Below are 23,171 nucleotides of genomic sequence, written 5' to 3' on the forward strand. Positions count from 1 at the left end.
GTGGGTGTATAGAATGTACGTACACACTACACGAAAAGTCATATTTGACCATGTCTTTCCGAAGGGTTAAATCTTGGGTAGAGGATGTGTAAATGTGGTGAGTATGAAACGAAGTTCCACCTTTGACTTAATTTCTCCCGGTGATCTCTCACCTGGGGGTTGTAGACAGTCAAAAGTGGCACTGTGTCTCGTACTACCCCTTGACAGAGTTGGTGGGTAGGTGGGTCACAGGTAGGATAAATTTTGGGTAAAGATGGGTAAATTGGACTTTTCGTATATAGAAAAGCCCCCCCCCAAAAAAAAAAAAAAAAAAAACCCAACAACAACAAACAAACAAACAAAACAACAACAACAACAACAACAACAACACACCAAACAAACTTGTAAATACTCAAGACTCCCTTATTTCCAAATGAATCCATGGTCTATATGTAGCTGTTATCCTGCAATTTATGTCGAGGCTATACGGCATTGACTTGAATTTAGTCCTCTGTAATCCAATTCGTTAGATTAGAATAGTACTATGCATGGGCTATCAAAATAACCAATAATATTAATTTTGATGTGATTTCGAGGATGTAATTTTCCACTCACCTACATTTATTGGTTGATAGGAACAGAAAGATACAAGCTTTTCATTCTTTTTACAGGTATAAGCAGAACGCAGAGCGTTTGTCCAGTATCCATAGAGACAGACTCACGTCACCTGGTGATACAGCCACATGTATTTTGGATTGAACACGTCACCAAACATGGCGGACAACATCTACGATCACAGGCTGGAAATGTGAACTTTGTTCAGTATTATTTAATTGATGTTATTCTGTTTTTTTGTTCTTGTGATATTTATAGTCGTTAAATGCGTCAGAAAGATGTGTTTGAGCATATGCATATGGTTATGGGTTCTTTAAATCAACTTGAAGCAAAGGCTAATTTGCGTATATAGTAATCCTTGTCTAGTACCCTCTCGCTTGATTGGCTAGAGTAATCTGTTCACCTATCTAGCATTCTATCTTTGTTCGTAGTTATTAGTGACCACATTTCATGTCGATAACATCTCGAGTGCTAGTAACTGACACTGGTCCCTTGGGAGAATAATAGTTACTGGGAAAGTTGACTACATTTTCCTTCCCATAATTTGAAATTAATGAAAAATTCAAAATTTTTGAAGATTATGAGGCTAGGAATTGGAAATACATTCTTATTTACAGACGGACCTTAATTATGAATGTCCTCAAACTTTAATAAATACATGCACTGGACTGTGAGAAAGGAGTAAATAGAATACATGAGGAATGTCACCGTGTGTCTTCGAGTGTTTACTTTGTGAAGTTTAAGAATATTTATCATTCAATACTGCGAAATCTCTCCTTTTGAAAAGACACGCATATGTATAAATGTCATGGTCACCAGTGGGGGCGCTTTGCTATGGTGTAGTTTGAATGACCTCGCTATTATAAAGATACACACACTATAAGAAAATGAGAACTCTGACAGGGTCACTACATATCTTCGCGCTATGCTATCTTCACCTTACATTTTTGCCGATTACAGTAGTGTCATTTAACATACTTGTTGTCCCGAAAATGAGTACGGGAAGCACTATCATGTACATGAAGAAAATCGGTTGTCATTTGGCTGATCATGGACACAAGGTCACACTCTTGGTCAACAGTGCCATTTATGACTCGCATAGTAAAATGGCTGACGGTACAACGTTCAATGTAGAAACGTATACGTATTACAAGGTCAGTGACAGAACTGCGACACTGAGCGATAAGTTTAAGAAGTATCTGAATGGCAGTGCTTCATGGATGGATTGGTTACACGTTTGGACGACATATATACCAGAATGCGACCATCTTCTCGGTGACCGAGTCCTCCTGAGTAAACTTAAGAAATCCAACTTTGACTTGGTAGTGGCTAATGGTAATGCAGTTGTAATGTGTCCTGTGTTGTTAGCGCATCGTTTATCGTTACCATTTGTGTTGGTTAGTAGCAATAGAATCGATCCAACACTGGATGGCGATATGTATAACATTCCCAGCAATCCAGCATATGTTCCAGCGACCGGAAGTGGTCTGACTTCACAAATGTCATTTCTCCAAAGACTCGAAAATGTTGGACAATACGTATTCTGGTATATACTTTACAATTTATACATGTTACCTCACTATAGAAACTTACAGTACAAATACAATATTCGACCTGATTTGACCTTGCATGAAATTATGGAGGCTGCAGAACTGTTCATTTTCAATACAGATTTCGCATTTGATTATCCACGTCCGTTAATGCCCAATGTAATATTGATTGGTGGAATGATGGCAGGTCCCGCAGCACCTCTTGAGAAGGTAGGTCATATATATTTACATGTACAGACCTTTCCACGAAAACATATTAATTTCGGATGCACTTCCTTGCCCATTGCCAGAAATCAAACTGGTTAACTTATAGGGATGAGCAATTGGTATCTTTTCTTGGAATTTGTATTGAATCTTAAAATCAAATGTAATAGTAAATACCAAAGCGACGTCGGTGAAAATTTGGGATTCGCTTCCGAGAAATTGTTTGACTCACTTCACTACAATACTTTCAATTTTACAATTTTACAGAAATTTTGTGTTTTAATTAACAACGCAATTGCAAAATATACTATCAAATAATTGTTTAATCCGTAAACCAATCAATCAATAAATAAATAATCTATGTACCGATTTCTTAAAATATGTATTTAATGACTGAATAATGACTGAAACAAAATAGACGATCTGTAGCTTTTTTTAGACCAAAAGTGGGAGGTATATTTTCTTAGAATATGATGCAATGTCCAAGTTCTTTCAAACCTGGCACAAACGTAATATATAATATGATACATTAGCACACATCACTTTGTTTCACGAGATAAGAAAATTTGACCTCATATTATCAAGTGCAATGCTTTTTGAGACATTGACCTTGTTCTTGTCATTCGAGGTTAATTATCATAATCAACCCATTTCTTGCACACCACAGACACCTTTGCTGCCAATTTCTTTTAAATATTTTTTTGCATGTAATACAGAATTGAATAACGACAAAAGCATCACTTTTGTTGATCACGTCATATTGTACTGACTGGCAGTCATACTTGTCCTTACAAATCAATACATAGCTCAAAAACTAAAATACACAGAAAATCTATTCACCCAAGCTTTCTTTGAACATCACCTTCAGGGTCATGTATAAAACTCAAGCAATTTCTTACATATCACAGATACTGGTTTTTTATTGATTTTTTTTCATTAAACGTTTTTATTTATTACAATTTTGGCATAGCAATAACTAGGGAAACACATGCATGCATTTATTTCACCCATTAGTCATACAGAAATAGTGTTTATGAGTCTGAGTTAAAGACTTTTTAATTTTTAGAATGCAACACATGATTCCATCAAATGTTGCCTTCCTTCCTTCCTTCCAGTTGATTTCTTCACAATTATCTCTATTTGCTTAAAGCTCTTTTGTCTATTTTGGTACCACTCAGGATTTGGAAGAATTTATGCAATCATCAGGTCATTATGGTGTGGTAATATTTTCATTGGGCTCAAATGTAAAGATGACAGGAACAGATAAAATGGCAGTGATGACATCAGTACTTGGTAGACTTCAACAAAAGGTCATCTTGCAATATCCAGGAGAGCCGCCAACGACCATTGGTAACAATACTAAGGTGGTATCATGGCTTCCACAAAATGACTTACTTGGTGAGTGACAACGTCAGCGTTATTGGGGTCAAACCTGTTACTATAGTAACTGAATGAGATGATTTTGATTTTGCACCCCTGATTGATTTTTCTGTAAAGAAATAGTTGAAGGTGGGAAATATTACAACTTTTCAGAATGCTTTTGTTTTCGTCCATATCTTCTGAATACAATTAATGTAACATGTAATTGCTTCATGTGAAATATTTGCAACGATTGTTAAGGGAATTGATCAGTCAGTCCAACATGATGACGTCAGACTTAACTAGAGCACAATTCATACTTTACTCTTAAACATATATATTCCATACTAAACCTTCATGTTTGATCTTATGCACGTGATATTTCGATGATAGAGACCAATGACAAGCTAAAACATATATAGTGTGAATATAACCAACCCCAATCGAGAAGAAATATCTACTAAATGTAGATCCACGTAATTTTAATGACACTGTTACCTTTAGTCACAGACGTTGAACTCTCCAACGTCTACGCTATAACCTTGACCATTATGTTCAAGGTCAAATGACTGACAATAACTCGAGAACTTGAATATTCATAGTTGCCAATCAAGTGACAGTGCATAGTAGGCATGGTAGGGGTGCAATGAATTGATACAACTGCAAGTTCTTTCAGTTGATTTCAGTTAACTTTCGAAGAACTGATTTAATTTCATCATGTATGTTAGGTCATCCTAAGACTAAGGCCATAATCTACCACGGTGGTTTGAATGGTGTGTATGAAGCCATCTACCACGGTGTACCAATAGTTGGAATACCCCTCTACATTGACCAATATGATAATATCCCGTGGATGGCTGATAAAGGTATGGCTGTGACTTTGGATGTGAAAACACTCACTGAAGACAAACTCTATGACGCTGTACTGAAAGTTGTTACGGATTCGAGGTACGTCTGTGAAACTATACATAATTACGTAGGGTACGCCTATCTCAGAAATATTTAAACAAGGTTGTTTGATCGAACTGGCCATGGTACACTGTCAAGTCGAGCCACGCATTGTACACATATCGTGCAGATATAAAGATACAAACTGTTCAGTGTATGTTTTCGATTTTCCTTTCATCCAATGGTGTCAAATTAATTACAATTAACGTTTTAACTCGGCGAATATACAACACATGGCATTTCTTTCTCTTCCAGGTATAAACAGAACGCAGAACGTTTGTCACGTATCCATAGAGACAGACCAATGTCACCTGGTGACACGGCTGTATTTTGGATTGAACACGTCATCAAACATGGCGGACAACATCTCCGATCACAGGCTGGGAATTTGAACTTTGTTCAGTATTACTTAATTGATGTTGTCCTGTTTTTTGTTCTTGTAATATTTGCAATCGTGTTATGCCTCAGAAAGATGTCTTTGAGCATGTGCAAATGGTTATTGGGTTCTTTAAATCGACTTAAAGCAAAGAGGGATTAAGGAAATTGACAATCAGATCATTCGATTAACGGCACTCTTCTTAAATCTCTTCAGAAGATTGTTTCTGAGTTAAACTATGCGATGGAAAGGTTCGACTGGATGAATCACCAAGATAAACTCTTCGGTTGCCAGGTGTGAAAACCTGAATGCTTTCTGTGATCTCTGACCTGTAACTAGTATGAGTATTGTAATTATTGTAAGGTAAATTCAATAAAATATATTTTGATATAATAACATAATATTGTGAAGTTATAGCTTGAATTTCTGTCTTCGTGTATTATAATACATGGTATAGCACAATACAATACAATACAATACAATACAATACAATACAATACCCATATCATACCATACCATATAGTACCATACAATACAATACAATACAATACAATACAATACAATACCCATATCATACCATACCATATAGTACCATACAATACAATACAATACAATACAATACAATACAATACAATACAATACCCATATCATACAATACAATACAATACAATACAATACAATACAATACAATACAATATAATACCCATACCATACCATACCATACAATACAATACAATATAATACATTACAATGCAATACAATACAATACAATACAATACAATATACTAACATTACATGACCTCACCTAGCTGGTGAGCATATATATTTCCATTGCCGACTACTCCTAGGTTGACTGGCCATGGGGGCACAGTCGTCGTTCAAATCTTGCCCAAACACTTTGGCCATTCAGAAACGAACGGCTGCGACGAAGCGTGAATCCAAGCAGTCCGCTCTAACCTTTCGACCACCATGACCGAATATACCTACATTTGGCAAATTGGCATTGTACTGTATCCATTAAACTCCAAGCCTTGAAGGAATGGTGGGGATGGGGAGGGGGGGGGGCTACATACACAGAATTACCTTGGTGTCTTCAAGAGTCTATTTATGTAAAACAGTATAGATTTAAAATAAAGATAATGAAAGAACTTGACCCCAATACAAACACCAATAAGACCATGCGGCTTAGGCAAAGTAAAGCGTGTTTCTGATAACCCACCGTCGACCCTACACATTTTTAAACGTTTAAAACACAACAAATAAGACATATATTTCATCAAAGTATCGCAGAAGGGGCATTCTGACTGATCTTTCATTTGTTTTTGGGTCGAAGTAATTTTTTGTCAAAAATATGAACAATTAGACAGATGAAAATGAAATACCGACCTACCTGCCCTATTTTATGAGGCCATGTTACAAAGCTTGAAAATATTGTATTCTTATGGGGATCTCAATATCGATTTTGGTAAGCCAGATCATAATACAACGAATTCCAGATCCAGAACGGAGTGCTTTCTCCTGGAGCAATTAATCACACTCCCAACCAGGGTTTCAAATACGTCCATGTCACCAATTGATCATATTTATACCAATATTAATACTTGTCACATCAATGCTGGAACAATCATTGCAGATATCTCTAGATCTGATCACTTTAAGTATTTTCGATCTTTGAAAACTGTAATATTCATTTGTCAATTTTACAGACTGTGTATTCAAGAGGGATTTCAAGAGTTATAATCGAAATAATATTGTTTCTGATCTTCGGAACGTTGACTGGAGTTGTGTATTAAAATAACAAAAGTAACGTTGAATCTGTTCAATTTTGAGCAATTTAATGATTTATTCACCCAGGTGTGCAATCACCATACTCCATTGACAGTCAAGACTGTCAAAACAAAGAAAACAAGGACTCCTTGGATAACGAAAGCCATTAAAAAAGTCAATTAACACTAGACATAAATTGTATACAAAAGTTATCTCCAGTCAGCATGACCCAGGTATAGTTTCTCATTACAAAACATATAGGAATACTCTCACAAGTGTTGTTAGAATTACTAATTATAAAAAGAGTTACTATGTAATTTATTTACGGTGAACCATGACAGGTTATGGAATGTAATCAATGATGTGCTTGGCAAGAAGACCTGCCCAGATAAATTACCAAACCACCCGAAGGTAAACATGAATGGAGGTGATTACATTATGACAGACCAAGCTGATGATGTCGAGAATTTAAATGACTTCTTTGTCAGCATAGGTAAAAAGAATGACATCCCTGTCAAGATAAAATGTAATTCCTTATATCGTTTCAAACAAATCTTCAAGCAACATCTACTGGTGCAGTATAACTGATCAACTGTATATTTGTAATTTTAATCATGTGTACATAATACATTATATATGTTGAGTCATATTGAGTACCTTGCTGTGTATTTCTGTTAATAGATATGTGAGTGGACAGGCTCAGACTAGCTGTAAGCTATTTCCTGACTCCACACTACCTACTTATATTTATTTGGGGTAAAAAATAAAATGGTGTAGTTTTGAAGAATTTATTTTTTATTTTGGTTTTAGAAACACTGTTATTTTCTATTAAATCTAATTCAGATATTAAGGGTATAAGGGTCCCAGGTTTTGAAGCCAAAGAATTTGCTTTTGCCGATGATCTGACATGTTTTTTAGACTCTGTGGAGTCAGCCAACGTTCTGTTTAAAGTCCTTGGTAAGTTTGACGATATTTCAGGTTTAAAGATTAATATTGAGAAATGTGAAGCTGTCTGGCTTGGTAACTGGAACACCCGGAAGGACAGGCATTTTGGGGTCAGATGGCCCACCTCAACCATTAAAATTGTTGGTATACATTTTTCACACAATAAAGCTGCTGCCCAATTGGAGAATCTAACAAAACCAACAGAAAATCTAAAAAATATATTAAAGCAATGGAAATGTAGAAAATTAAGTCTTATTGGAAAAATTCAAGTTATAAAAACATTAGCGCTCTCGAAACTGACCTATATTCTGATTAATACGACGATACCAAATGACATAATAAATGAAATACACAAATAAATTTATGATTTTCTATGGGAGGGGAGGGATAGGGTTGCTAGAAAAGTTATGATTGGGGAGGTGGGCCATGGTGGTCTAAAAATGCCTGACCTTTTTCTTATGAAGAGTGCTCAAAGGATTCTTATACTTAAGCAATTATTTTGTAGTGATTGTATTCACCCTTGGAAAATGTTAGTACTTGATAAGATTAAGAACGTTGGGGGGCCGCTTTTATTGAAATGTAACTTTAAAAGAACGGCTTTTATCTGTGTACCTGACAGATTTCATCAGTGAGTGTCAGTGAGTGTTGGTCCGAAGTAAATAACTTGGGGGATAAGGATCATGATCAGTTGATTTGGAATAATAAACACATCTTAGTAGATAGGAAGTCTGTGTTCTATGGCAAATTCCAGGAAGTGGGTTTTTCCTCTGTGTCGGATTTTTTTCATGGCCAATCGTTAGTTCCATGGCATATGTTTGAACAGAAGGGGTTGACTTTAAATCACAAACTGAAATGGATGGGATTGATACATTTTTCTAAAAGCTAAGCAGTTAGGGCATTCAACTAACGATATCTATATTAATATTGGAAATGAAAGAATTTTGTTTGAGTCAATTTCAAAGACGGTTCTAAAGAGTAAACTTTTAGAAAATAGAATTGTTAAGCCAAACACTGAGGAAACCCTTGAGAAATGTTTAACTTTCACTGGCCTAAATTGGAAAAAGTTGTATGAGCTTAGTTTTAAAGTTTCCAATGAAAGTAAGTCAAGAAAATTCCAATTCAAGCTTTTACATAATATTCTTTATACAAATCAGCAACTTCATCATTATAATCCAGCAAAGTACCCAAAATATCTTTGTGGGATTTGTCAAGAAGAACCAGAAACGTTGGAACACCTTTTTTTTAAATGTAAGGATACTAAGGCCCTGTGGGGCGAAGTTATCAATGTAATGGGTAATTCGCTAAGTTTGTCGTCATTTCCGTCTAAGCTATGTATGATTCTTGGTGACCCACAAGAAAGAATGATTATAAATTTGTATGTACTTCTGAAGTATTTAGCTAACGAATAATATGTCATTTATTATTTTGATTAAAAATTGTCGGCAGTGCTATCTGAATATTACTTAATATTTATTTGCCTTTCCATAGCCCTGACTTTCTATCTCATGACTGTATGCTGTAATATCGATAGCTTGTCTCTGTTTAATTCTTTATCAATTTTATGACTACGAAATATAACTAGTTGTCCGGGGGGGGGGGGGCAATTTCCTATCTTCACAAACCAAACCAAATCATCAGCATGAACACGTCACACATTTTCTATGTCCGATTGTACACAGTCTTCTTCATCTTTGACCCCATTCATGTACTGACATCATAGTTCATACACTTTTAGAGTAATCGTATACGTATATGGTTCAAACGCAAACGAAAGATATGGCCAGTTCCTTATTGGCTACTGGTAAAGTTAGTCTCCTCTCAATCTCTAGTTAAGACTATATACCATGTGTAGCGTGTACACTTGAGAGAGTGGTTCGTCAGAGAGAGAGAGAGAGAGAGAGAGAGAGAGAGAGAGAGAGAGAGAGAGAGAGAGAGAGAGAGAGAGAGAGAGAGAGAGAGAGAGAGAGAGAGAGAGAGAGAGAGAGAGAGAGAGAGAGAGAGAGAGAGAGAGAGAGAGAGAGAGAGAGAGAGAGGACGAGTGGCCCAAATAAGAGAGCGAGATGCGTGGAGTTCAGTGTCTAAATCACATCTGAAGTTTATTACAAACTCTACAAGTTTACATAAGCTCTAAAACTACAAGTCAAGGGGGTGTTCTCATTAAGAAATGAATTGCCATTACATCTGCTTAATCAATCTAGAGACATCCGTTGCAAGGATGTTTGAGGTTGGATGCACGGCATCAATCGAAGGAACTACATGTTTGTATAGACTACATATTATAGTTAATAAAGGAAATGCCATTTCTATCATCAGCTCTTCATAATAAACCGAGGATGATGTAATGTGCAAACTATACTGTCGGGAGTGGCATGATTGGTAATGAATATGACGTTAAACTAGTAATTAACATAATTGACAGTTGATGGGAGGAGTTAAACTACACGTGGTTTCCAACACCATGGTACAAAATATAAGATATACATGTATAAATACTGTACATAATCGAACTAATCGCTGAATCCATGTATGATTTGTGTACAAATGTGAACCTTCAAAAACTGTTGAAGTATCAAACTGCTTGTATCTTATGGTAGTCCAATATAAATGTATATTGATCATTAAGACCAAATGTATGTATGTATGTATGCATGTATGTATGTATGTATGTATGTATGTATGTATGTATGTATGTATGTATGTGTGTGTGTGTGTATGTATGTGTCACAGATGACATATTTATATTTCAGTAAACTTAATATTTTAACAACATCGCATGTCCTAGTTTGACTGAAAGGTCAATAGACTGTCTCAAGGATATCGGATTTAGACCACACAGGATTCCAAGCATACTCGAATACATGAGACGACGGTCTGCATTTCATAAATATCTAGGATTCATAGTGATCATTCATCAATGTTTTAAAATTACTTTTAAGGGCATGATCACGCCCAGAAATAATTATTTGGCCATTGGCCATGCGTTATGTAAATTTAGACTTTAAGGACGTCACAATAAAGAACACGGGTCTGACAGGCACTTCACTCAGATTTGGCAAGAGGACTTGGCTTCGCGGGAAGTCAATGAACGAGGCACTATGCTGGGTGTTTGCCTTCGTCTCGAGTGTAGATTTATACACAAACTGTGTAGTCTGAGCTAATTCCCTTTAAAGTTCAAGTGTGATCCTGGTACGTACATACAGAAGTTGAGTCAGATATGAGATATGAGAGTGATTCGGGTGTTATTACTTGGTCTATCAGCTGTGTGCGAAGATCAGTAGTAATATATGTATGTATGTATGTATGTATGTATGTATGTATGTACACACATACCGACTGTCAAAAGTGAGAGATTGTTGTTCAGATGTGAATGTAAGCTGGGAGAGCACGATAGCAAATCATAGCCAGTAAACTCATCAAACAGTTGTGCATTTCGAAAACAGTAAAAAAAAACATTTTCGTTAGAATGAATTTATAACACTGCGATATTTACATCTAACTCACACTGATTGACTTTTCAACTTATCCTTGCAAGATCGCTTACACTTGTATTTACTGTTTTATTTTTTGGAAAGTATACAACAGGCCGACTAAAAACACATATCACCTCAGGTCGTTATATTATAGATGTCAAATTAAGCATCAAACGAGGAGTGTCGAACGTGCAGTCGGCATTTTCTTAATCTGACTTTCGTTTTTCTCGATCTGAAAGACTCCGACAGCTTTTATACAAACATGAACAGGTCTTCTTGATCAGGACAATCACTGTCAATGTTACTAAAACTAAAAACAGCATCACATCTATCAAGTAGTACTGAACAAAGTTCAGATTTCCAGCCTGTGATCGGAGATGTTGTCCGCCATGTTTGATGACGTGTTCAATCCAAAATACAGCTGTGTCACCAGGCGACATTGGCCTGTCTCTATGGATACGGGACAAGCGTTCTGCGTTCTGTTTAAACCTGAAATGCAAAAGCAATAAGCGTTTGTTGCCTTTCTATCCGCATTTATTCAATCAATAAAGGGTCGAATGCTACATCCTCATTATCACATCAAAATTATTCTTATTGGTTACTTTGATAGTCAATGCTTTGTAAGATTGCCGTATGGAATAGGAAAAGTGGTATGTGCACGTAAGCAATCAACCCATTCCCTCAAATCAATGCCCTTCTAGTATACTGTTTCATTCTTAACAATTCCATTTGTCTGTTTTTGAAATAAAGATGTAATATCTGAATTACTACATGACTCTCACAACAAATGTATTGGATACTCTGATAGCAAATATTGCAGCTGTTACCATGGTTACTGCTTGAATCTCTGTATGGTAGGCGCTGGGGTAGAGGGCGTTACTGGCCACTCTTACTCAAATGTGACATACCTGGCATCAGTAACTACTTTCAGTACAGCATCATAGAGTTTATCTTCAGTGAGTGTTTTCACGTCCAACGTCACAGCCATACCTTTCTCCGCCAGCCATGGGATGTTATCAAGTTGGTCATGGTAGAGTGGCATTCCAACTATTGGTACACCGTGGTAGATGGCCTCATACACCCCGTTCAATCCACCATGGTAGATAATGGCCTTGGTCTTTGGATGACCTAACACACACGTTTAGAGGAAGTAGAAAGTTAAAAGGAGGTGTTCAGAGACTTGTTTCAAAATATGATGAATTTAAAAGGAAATTCTCATGGAGTGCTCAGCACACAACAGCACTCGTTTTTCACTGAATTTCGGGGTTATTAATTTTGATATTTATTATATGGTTTCAGGTAGCCATCACGACTTCAGTTAAAATTTATAATGATTTTGGATGTCTTTGGATGACCTAACACACAGGTTTAAAGGAAGTAAAAAGTTAAAATGAGGTGTCCACAAGCTTGTTTTAATCTCAGACAACTATAGAAAATAGATATGCAACGCAATGATTTCTATTGTACTTAGGATTGTCTGTGTTGGGATTAGCGCTGGAATATATTAAACACCATCACTGTCGGTGTGACGCCCTGATTTAACATACCTAGGTGTACTGAGACTAGCCCAGCTTTCACAAGACCACGAGATCTGGCCGCGAGACATGACGTCATATACGGTCAGATTTCAGTCAGACGGCATCGTTTCAGAATTTGTAAATAAGGTCTTCTACCAAAACTGTCATACTTCTCTGATTTCGAAGATGCTGATCATTACAAATACACTCTTTCATAACACTGGCCCATTACAATACACACATAAGTGCGACAATACGCGTGAGACAAACAACATACGAATTTCTCATTTCATTACACAACTCAACTGGTCAATGACTTGCTTGAGAGATCATGCTTCGAGAAATTCGATCATTACTACTATGTTTTGCTACATTGTCCAGTTGTACTGAAATGTTAGTTAGAGATGACTCATTATAAATTCATATATTCGGAGTCAAAAGCGGGAATATTCAAACAGCTGTAACTTAACTAAAAAACACGTCCAATTTCAGTGGTATTTGCATGAACGTGTTCCTTGAAACATAAGGTATCTAATGGTGTCTGCTTCGAATGTACCCGAAGGATATCCGAAGTGCAAATCGGCAAATTACGAAAATGCACGAAAAACGAGCAATCGGCAAATTCGGAGAGAGTTCAACACAATAGGCTCAAAACAAGAGTTAGAAGGATACTGTATTAGGACACTGTATGTGTTAGGAGGCAATCATTCATCTCGATACTTACCTATAAACAATACACATTGTATATCTGTTTTCTATAATCGTGGTCTGAGTTTCAATATACGATTTTAACATTAAATGTGCGTGGGGTCCTTGTGTTACACGATAATGATAGTTTTCCAGAGTTTCAATTGTTTGCAATTGCTGGGTTTAATTAAAGTCAAATGGTTCACAGTATCCTTTATGACGTCACTAAACATTTATAATGATTTTTAAGAGATCCAGACTGTTATAGATATGATTTCAAATTGGAATATTCGCGAACATGTGCTAACACACTTACTTTTCTCTTTTCCTTTTATTGGCCCACTGACCAACCCATCATAGAAAACACCTCCTAATAGTTCCTTTCACATCTTTTGAGTTATGTTCTCCGTGTGATTGTCAATATTTCAACAAGTCACGTTAACGTTTATTTTCAGTTTAGCATACAAATAATCAGACTATGGGTGAATTTTTTTCTTGCTACTACACTTCCGATAACGGTAACACTTTAAACACCAGACTCACCAAGTAAGTCATTCTGTGGAAGCCATTTCACTGCTTTGATGTTTCTCCCCATTGTCTTCGGTAGATTGTCCGAGTATTTAAGGATAACCTTTTGTGGAAGTCTACCAAGTGCTGACACAATGATATCTAACTTATCCGTTCTACTGAATTGTACATACGAACCCAATGAAAATATCACCACACCATGGTCTCCTGATGATTGCATGAACTCTTCAAATTCCTGAGAGGCACAGAGAAAACATGAGGGAGGCTTCATCAGTAAAAGGAAGGGGCCGGGGGAATTAGCCGGGGTTGGGGTCAGATTTTATAAATTCATTCTCAGGGAGGGCCATAATTCAGAAAGAATTTAGGGGAGGGTCACATCTTACTTTGATTCATAGTATTCATAGTCCAGACAATGGGGCAGTGCACCCATCTAGTCTTTGGGAGTAGTTCTTTCCTTCATTTCTGCCAATTTGATCAAAAGCCGGGAATTAATTAAAGTAATGCATGCCTTCATGATACAATTGCACTCTCACAGTGGCCGTATATATAAGGCTGACCGCCAGATGATACATAATATACAAATAAAGACCGTTCTTGCAACCATCTCAATATATTTACTGGTACGATCATTATTCGATATACATTTTATTTTCCTGACATACATTTAAACAAATTTCCCTACCTTCTCAAGGGGTTCAGTAGGACCTGCCATTATTCCAGCTATTAATACGACATTAGGCATTAATGGACGTGGATAATCAAATGCGAAGTCGGTATTGTATATAAACAGTTCTGCAGCCTCCGCCATTTTATGCAAGGTCAAGTCAGGTCGAATATTGTACTTGTGTTGTAAGTTTCTATAGTGAGGAAGCATGTAGAAATTGTAAAGTACATAAGAGAATGCGTAGTGTCCAACATTTTCGAGTCTTTGCAAAAATGACATTTGTGATGTCAGACCACTTCCCATGGACGGAACATATGCTGGATTGCTGGGAATGTTATACATATTGCCGTCCATCATTGGGTTGATTCTATTATTGCCAACTAAAACAAATGGGAGAGATATGCGATGTGCAAGGAGTATTGGACATATCATATGCACGTTTGCAACAAGCAGGTCAAAGTTAGATTTCTCTAGCTTGCTGAGAAGGACTGCATCATTGAGAACGCGATCACATTCAGGCACAAATTTCAACATAACGTCTAACCAATCGAACCATGTAGCTTCGCCGCCTAGGTATTTGTTTGACGTGCTCTTCACTATCACAGGTCCCCTCGCTTTGTACGAATACGTTTCAAGTGTGAGTGGCGTTCCACCATCTTTCGGTTCACTAGGGACGTACACAGCTTCGTTGACTAATATGGTGACCTGGTGTCCTTGCTTCGCTAAATGTTGTCCGATTTTCTCCATATACAGGATTACGCTGCCTCTACTCATTCCTGGGGCGACGAAGATCTTAAAAGACTCGACACCGCCATTCCTAAGTATTGCCATATGAATGCAAAATGATGCAAGAGCGGTTACAAGTCTCGCCATTGTTTGTCGTTTTCCTTTTTTTCTATGTCACTCAAGCCTCCGAGCCTCACGGTAAGTTTGTGGAGCGACCTCTGTAGTCTGTAACTTCTGTAAGGCATTGCACTGTGTCGTTTGTTCGTTTGTCTACATCTATTTAAATATCACAATGTTTCACTAAAAGTATGTTGCGCTTTGGGGCAAAACACTTAAAAGTTAATCTGTAACGGCTTTAAAAGTAATGTTCATGATATAATCTATTTTTAAAAATGTTAATCAATAAGACCAAAATGTTCTGTTCTTCAGGTACGGTAAAGGTTGGGTAAAAGTGGGTAAATTTGACTTTTCGTATAGTGTATATACCCTGGATATGTGCTTCGTATATTGGACAATATTAAAATGTTACGCACCCTACATGTTACACACTATAAATCACTACATCTCACAGAGGCTTTGGGTGCACATACTAATCTATAGAATCGATAGGTAGATATGGCCACCTAAAGTTCTCCAAAACGATTTACTTTCCCAAGGTTACGGACACTTACCAGGTTTGTGACATGCGATACTGATTTGTAGAACTTCTTGCTTGATGTCCATGTAATAGTTTATTTAATAGCTTCAAATGTTGGTTTAATTTACTTACTGTGTTAGTCTATTTAAAGAATCATAAATGGTAGTTTCAAACTGTTGACAGACCTAACCTGTAAAGTCATATCATCTAAAGTCACATTGATGAATATATATATGTTACACCCAATCCGTGAAACTGTCCAATTCATGAAATGTGCAGTATAATTTTGCTCAGTTTAGTTCATGAAATGGTTTACCTTATGCAATGAGAGTATAGTTTACGATCTAAAAGGGGCCAAATTAAATTATATATATATATATATATATATATATATATATATATATATATATATATATAAATTAAAATTATATATATATATATATATATATATATATATATATATATATATATATATATATATATATATATATATATTACGCTCTGCCACTGCGGTATAGAGCACTGTCTTAGCAGATTGATACTCACCGAGTATATATATATATATATATATATATATATATATATATATATATATATATATATATATATATATATATATATATATATAACTTTACACTGAGGTTCTGTATATGAATAATATCATGAACCATACAGTTCTAACCCAAATGTTTCGCTTATATATATATATATATATATATATATATATATATATATATATATATATATATATATATATATATATATATATATATATATATATATATATATATATATAAGCTCATCAACTAAAAATGATTACATCTAGATTAGACATACATTTTGAGTGTAACAGCATAGGTTTAAAATAACTATTTTAAAGACATATTCTGCAGGGCGAACAGGTGTTCTGAAACAAGGAATAAACTTCCCTGCCTTGCTTTGAAGATATAGTTATTATAACGTAGAGGGCGCTATATAATGTTTCTTGGTATGAAATGAAATTGATGAAATTTAGCTTTAACAATGCATTAGTGGAAATGAAACATTGGTTGTGATATAGCCGCTATCTCTGTCATGTACGCAAAACCTTGTTACGATCGTCTATGCAATTCTTACCTGGTGGACAATGGGAAGTACAATATTTGAAAAATGTGCTGGAAAAATTGTGTAATAATAATAATAATAATGTTGGTTTCTTATATAGCGCTTTCCCAAAGTGCTTTACAATTATTACCCCTGGCTCGGATCAGAACGGCACAACAGCCCTTTAGTCTTCCTCAACTCCCCGGGGAGCATACAATCCATTGCAGCCATTTAAGCGCATAGGATTAAAGCCTTTACATTGCAACCTATATCCTACCAGGTCCCCAGTTATACAGCTGGGTTGACTGAGGCACAGTCGTGGTTCAAATCTTGCCCAAGGACTTTAGCCACTCAGAAACAAACAGCAGGAAGCGACGGGGCTCGAACCTGCAACCTGTAGATTCCAAGCCGGTCACACTAGCCATTCACCCATCATGACTCCACAATGTAATGACATGCGCATATAGAACTTCACTATTGATTGCATGGGTATTGAATAGTTGATCCTCAGGGTACACAGTGCAAAGCTATGATCCTCAGCATCCACAGTCCAAAACTCGTAGCTATAAACACCCAACTTTAAGAAACAGAGCAATCGTGTTATGTCGTGCGAATGTCCTATGGCTTCTAAAGTATCGATAATAGAAAGTGTCATCGAAATGTATTGTTATACAGAGTACATTGTAAATATAAGATATGGGTTGATGGGTTTCAGGCTCAAGAGCTGAAGATTTTACATTGATTTTTTATTTCAAAACACCTTTTGTCATATATTGCTGTTTGATTTTGATGACCTGTACTGTAAGTACATAAGTCTCAAAATAATTTTAAAGTAGCTAAGTAGTATTTGATGTTAATAATTCTCACATGATGTGATATATATCAAACATAAATCGATAGTTTGTTGGCCAATCAATAGATAAAGCCATTGTATATCACACATTTTTTACGCGTATTTGTCAATGAAGTGACTTCCCATTGATCTCAAGATCAGAGTTCAGGAGTTGCACATCTAAGTAAGTCATTCGACACGTCATGCACATGAAGAAGGATTGTCAGTCAGTCAAACGAACGACACAATGCATGCGGCCTTGAACAGTTTCAAACGACTGAGGGCGCTACATATCGACCTGTTGAGAGGTCTATATCTATTAGGTTAGGGTGACATAGCACAGAAACAGCTACAATGGCTAGAACTGATCTAACTGCCATTCTGCTATTTTGCATTTACATGACATTTCTAAGGAATGACAGGGTCGACTCTTTTAAAATCCTCATCGCCCCAGGAATGAGTAGCGGAAGCACAAGCATGTATATGGAGAAAATAGGACGACATTTAGCGAAGCAAGGGCACCAGGTCACCATGTTGGTCAACAGTGCTGTGTACGTCCCAGGTGAACCGATGGATAACGAAACATCACTTACGCTGGAAACCTATTCATACAAAGTGAAAAGGCCTGTGATAGCGAAGAGCACGTCACAAAAGTATCTAAGCGGCGAAGCTACATGGATTGATTGGTTAGCTGGTTGGTCTGGATTAGTTCCTGAATGTGATCATGTTCTCGGTGACCAAGTCCTTCACACTAAGCTAGAGAAATCCAACTTTGACCTGGTAGTGGCTAACGTGTTTGTAATATGTCCTATACTTCTTGCACATCGCATATCTTTACCGTTTGTTTTAGTTGGCAACAACAGAATCCATCCCATGATGGACGGTAACATGTATAACATTCCCAGCAATCCAGCATATGTTCCATGTATGGCAACTGGTCTGACGTCACAAATGTCATTTTTGCAAAGACTCGAAAATGTTGGACACTACGCATTCTCTTATGTACTTTACAATTTCTACATGCTTCCTCACTATAGACACTTACAACACAAGTACAATATTCGACCTGATTTGACCTTGCATAAAATGGCGGAGGCTGCTGAACTGTTTCTATACAATACGGACTTCGCATTTGATTATCCACGTCCATTAATGCCTAATGTCGTATTGATAGGTGGAATCATGGCAGGTCCAGCTGAACCTCTGGAGAAGGTATGTAATTTTGGTTAAATGTTTGTCAAATGGAAAAAAAACATACGTGTTCTAAATTGAGATTTTGCCAGTATACACCAAACAAAAATCAATGGATTGTTAGATCCATTGGTCAATCAATAACAAAGTTTTGTATTTTATATTTGATCAGCACATATATTTATTAAAGTACAGTTTAAAAAAAAAGCAGGATGTACAAATCATAGCTTTCGCTTTAAAACTCCTACACAAACTTAAAGTATTTGGTATCGTAGTATAAACTATGCCGTTAAGAAGTAGAATACCAATATCTGTATACTAAAACAGCTCAAAGGTACCCCGACATCCGTGATATTTGGGGATATGTGCTCATTGAAGACTTATTCTAACTTGTGTTTTCTCTGTGCCTCTCAGGAATTTGAAGAGTTCATGCAATCATCAGGAGACCAAGGTGTTGTCGTATTTTCATTGGGTTCGTATGTACAATTTAGTAGAACGGATAAATTGGATATGATTGTGTCAGCACTGAGTAGACTACCACAAAAGGTTATCCTGAAATACACGGACACTTTACCGAAGACAGTTGGGAGTAACATCAAAGCAGTGAAATGGCTTCCACAGAATGACTTACTTGGTGAGTCTGGTGTTCTTGAAAGTGCCACGATCATCACAAAGGCAGTCGCAAAACTCAACTTTTCACAAACAAAAGGGTTATCCATAGTTTCATTGTTATGATCAACTGGAAAACAAACATTACCATGTTAAATTGTTGACACACGTATAGACAACATAATCGTGCATTGTCAAGGGGGAAATATTAAATGATGGTTTTTATTTTTGTTTCTTGTCGTAACCTTAAAATGATGGGTCGATCGGATGGGTTGTGAAACGGACAAGAAAGAAATGTATGTTTGTACATGTACATTATGTATTCACTGTATATTCACACTTTTAACAGTCTAGAAGTCTTAGAACTCATTATCAATGTTTACTAAAGTCGTGATGGCTACCTGAAACCATAAATATCCAAAGTAAAAAAAAACGAAATTCAGTGAAAAACGATTAATGTTGTGCAACGAGGACGCCATGGAAATTTCTTTTTAAAGTTATCATGTTTTCAAGCAGGTCTGTGAACACCTTTAACTCTGCTTCCTCTAAACGTGTCTGTTAGGTCATCCAAAGACCAAGGCCATTATCTACCATGGTGGATTGAACGGGGTGTATGAGGCCATCTACCACGGTGTACCAATAGTTGGAATGCCACTCTACAATGACCAACTTGATAACATCCCATGGCTGACGGAGAAAGGTATGGCTGTGACGTTGGACGTGAAAACTCTCACTGAAGATATACTCTATGATGCTGTATTGAAAGTGGTTACTGATGTAAGGTATGTAAAATGAAAATTAAGGGTGGCCAGTAACACCTGGCTATTCCCACACCTAAGCCATATATTCCACCAGTAACCATAGTAACAGCTTGCAATATTCGGTACCAGAGTATCAAATAGGTTTATTTTTGAATGTCCTGCACCAATTCAGATATCAGATATTTATTCCCCAAAAATAGGTAAATTGGCAAATCGTGAGCTACTCCCTATCAATTGTGGACAATACTGATTTGAGACATTAGTTGTCACATGCACTTGTCACTATTCCATGCAATAGTACAAAGTATACACCATCTAAGTAACTAATAATAATAATAATTTTGATGTGATTATAAGGATATACCCTTCCATTGAATTAACTTAATTAATGCAAATATAAATATACACGGTTTCCGTTGTTTTTTGCAGGTATAAACAGAATGCAGAACGTTTGTCCCGTATCCATAGAGATAGACCCATGTCACCTGGTGACACAGCTGCATTTTGGATTGAACACGTCATCAAACATGGCGGACAACATCTCCGATCACAGGCTGGAAATCTGAACTTTGTTCAGTACTACTTGATAGATGTGATGCTGTTTTTAATTTTAGTAACATTGACAGTGAGTGTCTTGATCAAGAAGACGTGTTCATGTTTGTATAAAAGTTGTCGGGGTCTTTCAGATCGAGAAAAACGAAAGTCAGATTAAGAAAATGCAGAGTACGACACTTCTCCTTTGGTGCTTAGAAAACTGTGGGGGAAGTATATTACAAAGGGTTCATAGCGTGATAGCGGTAGTCCTATTTTGACAATGGTCGATGGAGACGTACTACTTTTATCGACAGCACACCCTTAATGTAAAGCAAACTTGATTCATGAATACAGATCTAGTAGAAGGGACGTTATTTTAGAAACCGCCTTCCTTACTTGACTTCCTCTAGAGTAAGATACCGATCAGAGATGATATGTTTGTGTTTTTTACTGAATTGGTCAGTTCTACAAATAACCAGTAGGTGTGAGTGTAAGAGAACCAGTGTGTATGAGAACTTGCAAGGATAACTTGAGGGCCCTCAACCGGTAACCCTTCCTCTTCCCCACTGACCATGAAAAGAGACGTGGTGAGGGGCGCTCTGTAGAACTAACTCATGAATAATTAATAAGGTTATCATAGTAAAGGTGGTTTATTAAACCAACAAAAACAGTTAAAAGTAATTTAGAAAAAAACACAACACCAGCTTTTAGAATCATTACTTTATTACATGGTAAGGAAAAGATTTAAAAAAATATATAAAAGTAGACAATAAACAAAAAGAAATATAATCATTTATATAATTATGGCCAATTCCAAGTCCCTGTGGTACAAGGCCAAAAAGTCACCTACGTTTGAAGCAAGTGCGCCACCATTTAGCACAGGTGGTTAATCTGAAACGTTTGTTTACAGTTTGTGCCTCTTTTTAGCAGCGGTAGTCAGGTCGTACACTTGACAGATCTAGAGTTTTTGCTAAGGTTGGGGAACCCCGATAATGTATAACAGAAAGGGGGAAAGTGGTAAAAATGACAGCGTTTCCCCCATAGAGTCTATGGTAATTTTGTTTGGGAACCTGAGTAAAATGACATCGGAACCCCGGTAAATTTTACCCACTTGCCACCCTTACCAAAAACACTGCTTGAGTAATATTATTAACGCTATAGTTGAAGAAGATAATTGAATGGTTAGAATATTGGCCAGCAGCCTCACCAGATATAGATCATATTTTAATGTATTTAATTTCCAGATGTTGAAAAACTCACTTGTAGCAAATAGGATAGCTAGTCTGTAACAGTGTAAGGTACGCCGTGACGAGGCGCCCTCACACATCGGTTAACCCTCAGTGAGAGGAGGTCGGAACGGCGCGACGTATCTGTCTATAGGATGGCATCTGTAGAATGATTTACTATGCAAGGCCTTGAAATTGAGTGAGTATATGCTCGGTTAACTTTATTTTGTTAAAACTATTGTCTAGTCTCATTTAGACTGTTGACAGTCGTTCGTGCCTTTTTTGCTACGTTTTATCTAAAACTAAAGTCGTCGCCTCGCTCCGATCCGGAGCAATACTATAACCGCGTACTGATCAGCGAGTGCCGGAGGCACGAAACGACAAATTGTAACTTGTTCAAATGTAGACTAAATGGAATACATCGAAATGAAATCGTACAGTAGTGAAATAGAAAGTTAGGGCTATGAATAAGTAGATATACGTAATAATCGGATATCATCGGGGACGTGTTTCTTTTTATGAAATATAATTATTTGTTAGCTGAACATTTTGACTAGATGAAATTTGAGTGATAATGACATAAATTTATTTTGGGATAGTCGCTAGTGCATCTATATGTATATAGTTTTACAACGACCTTGAAGAACCTAAGGTCATTGCATACATTTTGTACTGTAGCTTAATTAGGTCATATAGCTGTCTGTGGTTCTATTCATCAACGACTCAGTATTCCTTGATGTTTATGTTTTAATTATCAACCGCTATAAAGACACATTTTTTTTCTCAAATATATATGTAACGTGTTTTCTTTAATATCGTATCCTGAAGTGTGTTTAGGACTACCTTCGTCAATAGAAGAAGAAAGTGTGTACAATTTTCCTATGTCGGTGATTTTTGGTAACAGTCGTATAGATTATAGCAATTTGACCTCAGAAGTTGTCATCGTTTACATAGAGTGATAGA

General features: G+C 36.6%; 3 protein-coding genes across 3 annotated transcripts; 2 read left to right on the plus strand and 1 right to left on the minus strand.

Annotated features, from left to right (window-relative positions):
* Window positions 1-1,586: 1,586 nt before the first annotated feature.
* LOC144434284 (UDP-glucuronosyltransferase 2C1-like) lies at window positions 1,587-7,386 on the plus strand. The gene is made up of 5 exons (XM_078122740.1): window positions 1,587-2,354; window positions 3,527-3,746; window positions 4,436-4,655; window positions 4,911-5,057; window positions 7,140-7,386. Exons 1-5 carry the CDS (start codon window positions 1,587-1,589, stop codon window positions 7,384-7,386), a joined length of 1,602 nt encoding a protein of 533 aa, XP_077978866.1.
* A 3,711-nt stretch (window positions 7,387-11,097) lies between these two features.
* Window positions 11,098-15,482, minus strand: LOC144434295 (UDP-glucuronosyltransferase 2C1-like). Its single transcript, XM_078122750.1, has 4 exons — window positions 14,628-15,482; window positions 13,961-14,180; window positions 12,122-12,341; window positions 11,098-11,702 (listed from the first exon to the last, which is right to left on the minus strand). Exons 1-4 carry the CDS (start codon window positions 15,480-15,482, stop codon window positions 11,420-11,422), a joined length of 1,578 nt encoding a protein of 525 aa, XP_077978876.1. The 3' UTR covers window positions 11,098-11,419.
* A 2,759-nt stretch (window positions 15,483-18,241) lies between these two features.
* LOC144434306 (UDP-glucuronosyltransferase 2C1-like) lies at window positions 18,242-22,900 on the plus strand. Its single transcript, XM_078122761.1, has 4 exons — window positions 18,242-19,099; window positions 19,493-19,712; window positions 20,250-20,469; window positions 20,878-22,900. The coding sequence occupies exons 1-4, from the start codon at window positions 18,242-18,244 to the stop codon at window positions 21,158-21,160; spliced, it is 1,581 nt and encodes a 526-aa protein (XP_077978887.1). The 3' UTR covers window positions 21,161-22,900.
* Window positions 22,901-23,171: the final 271 nt, after the last annotated feature.

The sequence above is a fragment of the Glandiceps talaboti genome, chromosome 1 (genome assembly GCF_964340395.1).
Source record: "Glandiceps talaboti chromosome 1, keGlaTala1.1, whole genome shotgun sequence".
NCBI lineage: Eukaryota > Metazoa > Hemichordata > Enteropneusta > Spengelidae > Glandiceps > Glandiceps talaboti.

What these genes read in the sequence shown, in the direction of transcription:
- LOC144434284 (XM_078122740.1), top strand. Translation starts at nt 1,587, where the DNA reads ATGAGTACGGGAAGCACTATCATGTACATGAAGAAAATCGGTTGTCAT. An exon ending in AAAGTTGTTACGGATTCGAG is followed by an intron (nt 4,656 to 4,910) that starts GTACGTCTGTGA and finishes TTTCTCTTCCAG; the next exon opens with GTATAAACAGAACGCAGAAC. An exon ending in GGGAATTTGAACTTTGTTCA is followed by an intron (nt 5,058 to 7,139) that starts GTATTACTTAAT and finishes GAACCATGACAG; the next exon opens with GTTATGGAATGTAATCAATG.
- LOC144434295 (XM_078122750.1), bottom strand. Translation starts at nt 15,482, where the DNA reads ATGGCGAGACTTGTAACCGCTCTTGCATCATTTTGCATTCATATGGCA. An exon ending in CTACTGAACCCCTTGAGAAG is followed by an intron (nt 14,181 to 14,627) that starts GTAGGGAAATTT and finishes TGTGCCTCTCAG; the next exon opens with GAATTTGAAGAGTTCATGCA. An exon ending in AAAGTAGTTACTGATGCCAG is followed by an intron (nt 11,703 to 12,121) that starts GTATGTCACATT and finishes TTTGCATTTCAG; the next exon opens with GTTTAAACAGAACGCAGAAC.
- LOC144434306 (XM_078122761.1), top strand. Translation starts at nt 18,242, where the DNA reads ATGGCTAGAACTGATCTAACTGCCATTCTGCTATTTTGCATTTACATG. An exon ending in CAGCTGAACCTCTGGAGAAG is followed by an intron (nt 19,100 to 19,492) that starts GTATGTAATTTT and finishes TGTGCCTCTCAG; the next exon opens with GAATTTGAAGAGTTCATGCA. An exon ending in AAAGTGGTTACTGATGTAAG is followed by an intron (nt 20,470 to 20,877) that starts GTATGTAAAATG and finishes TGTTTTTTGCAG; the next exon opens with GTATAAACAGAATGCAGAAC.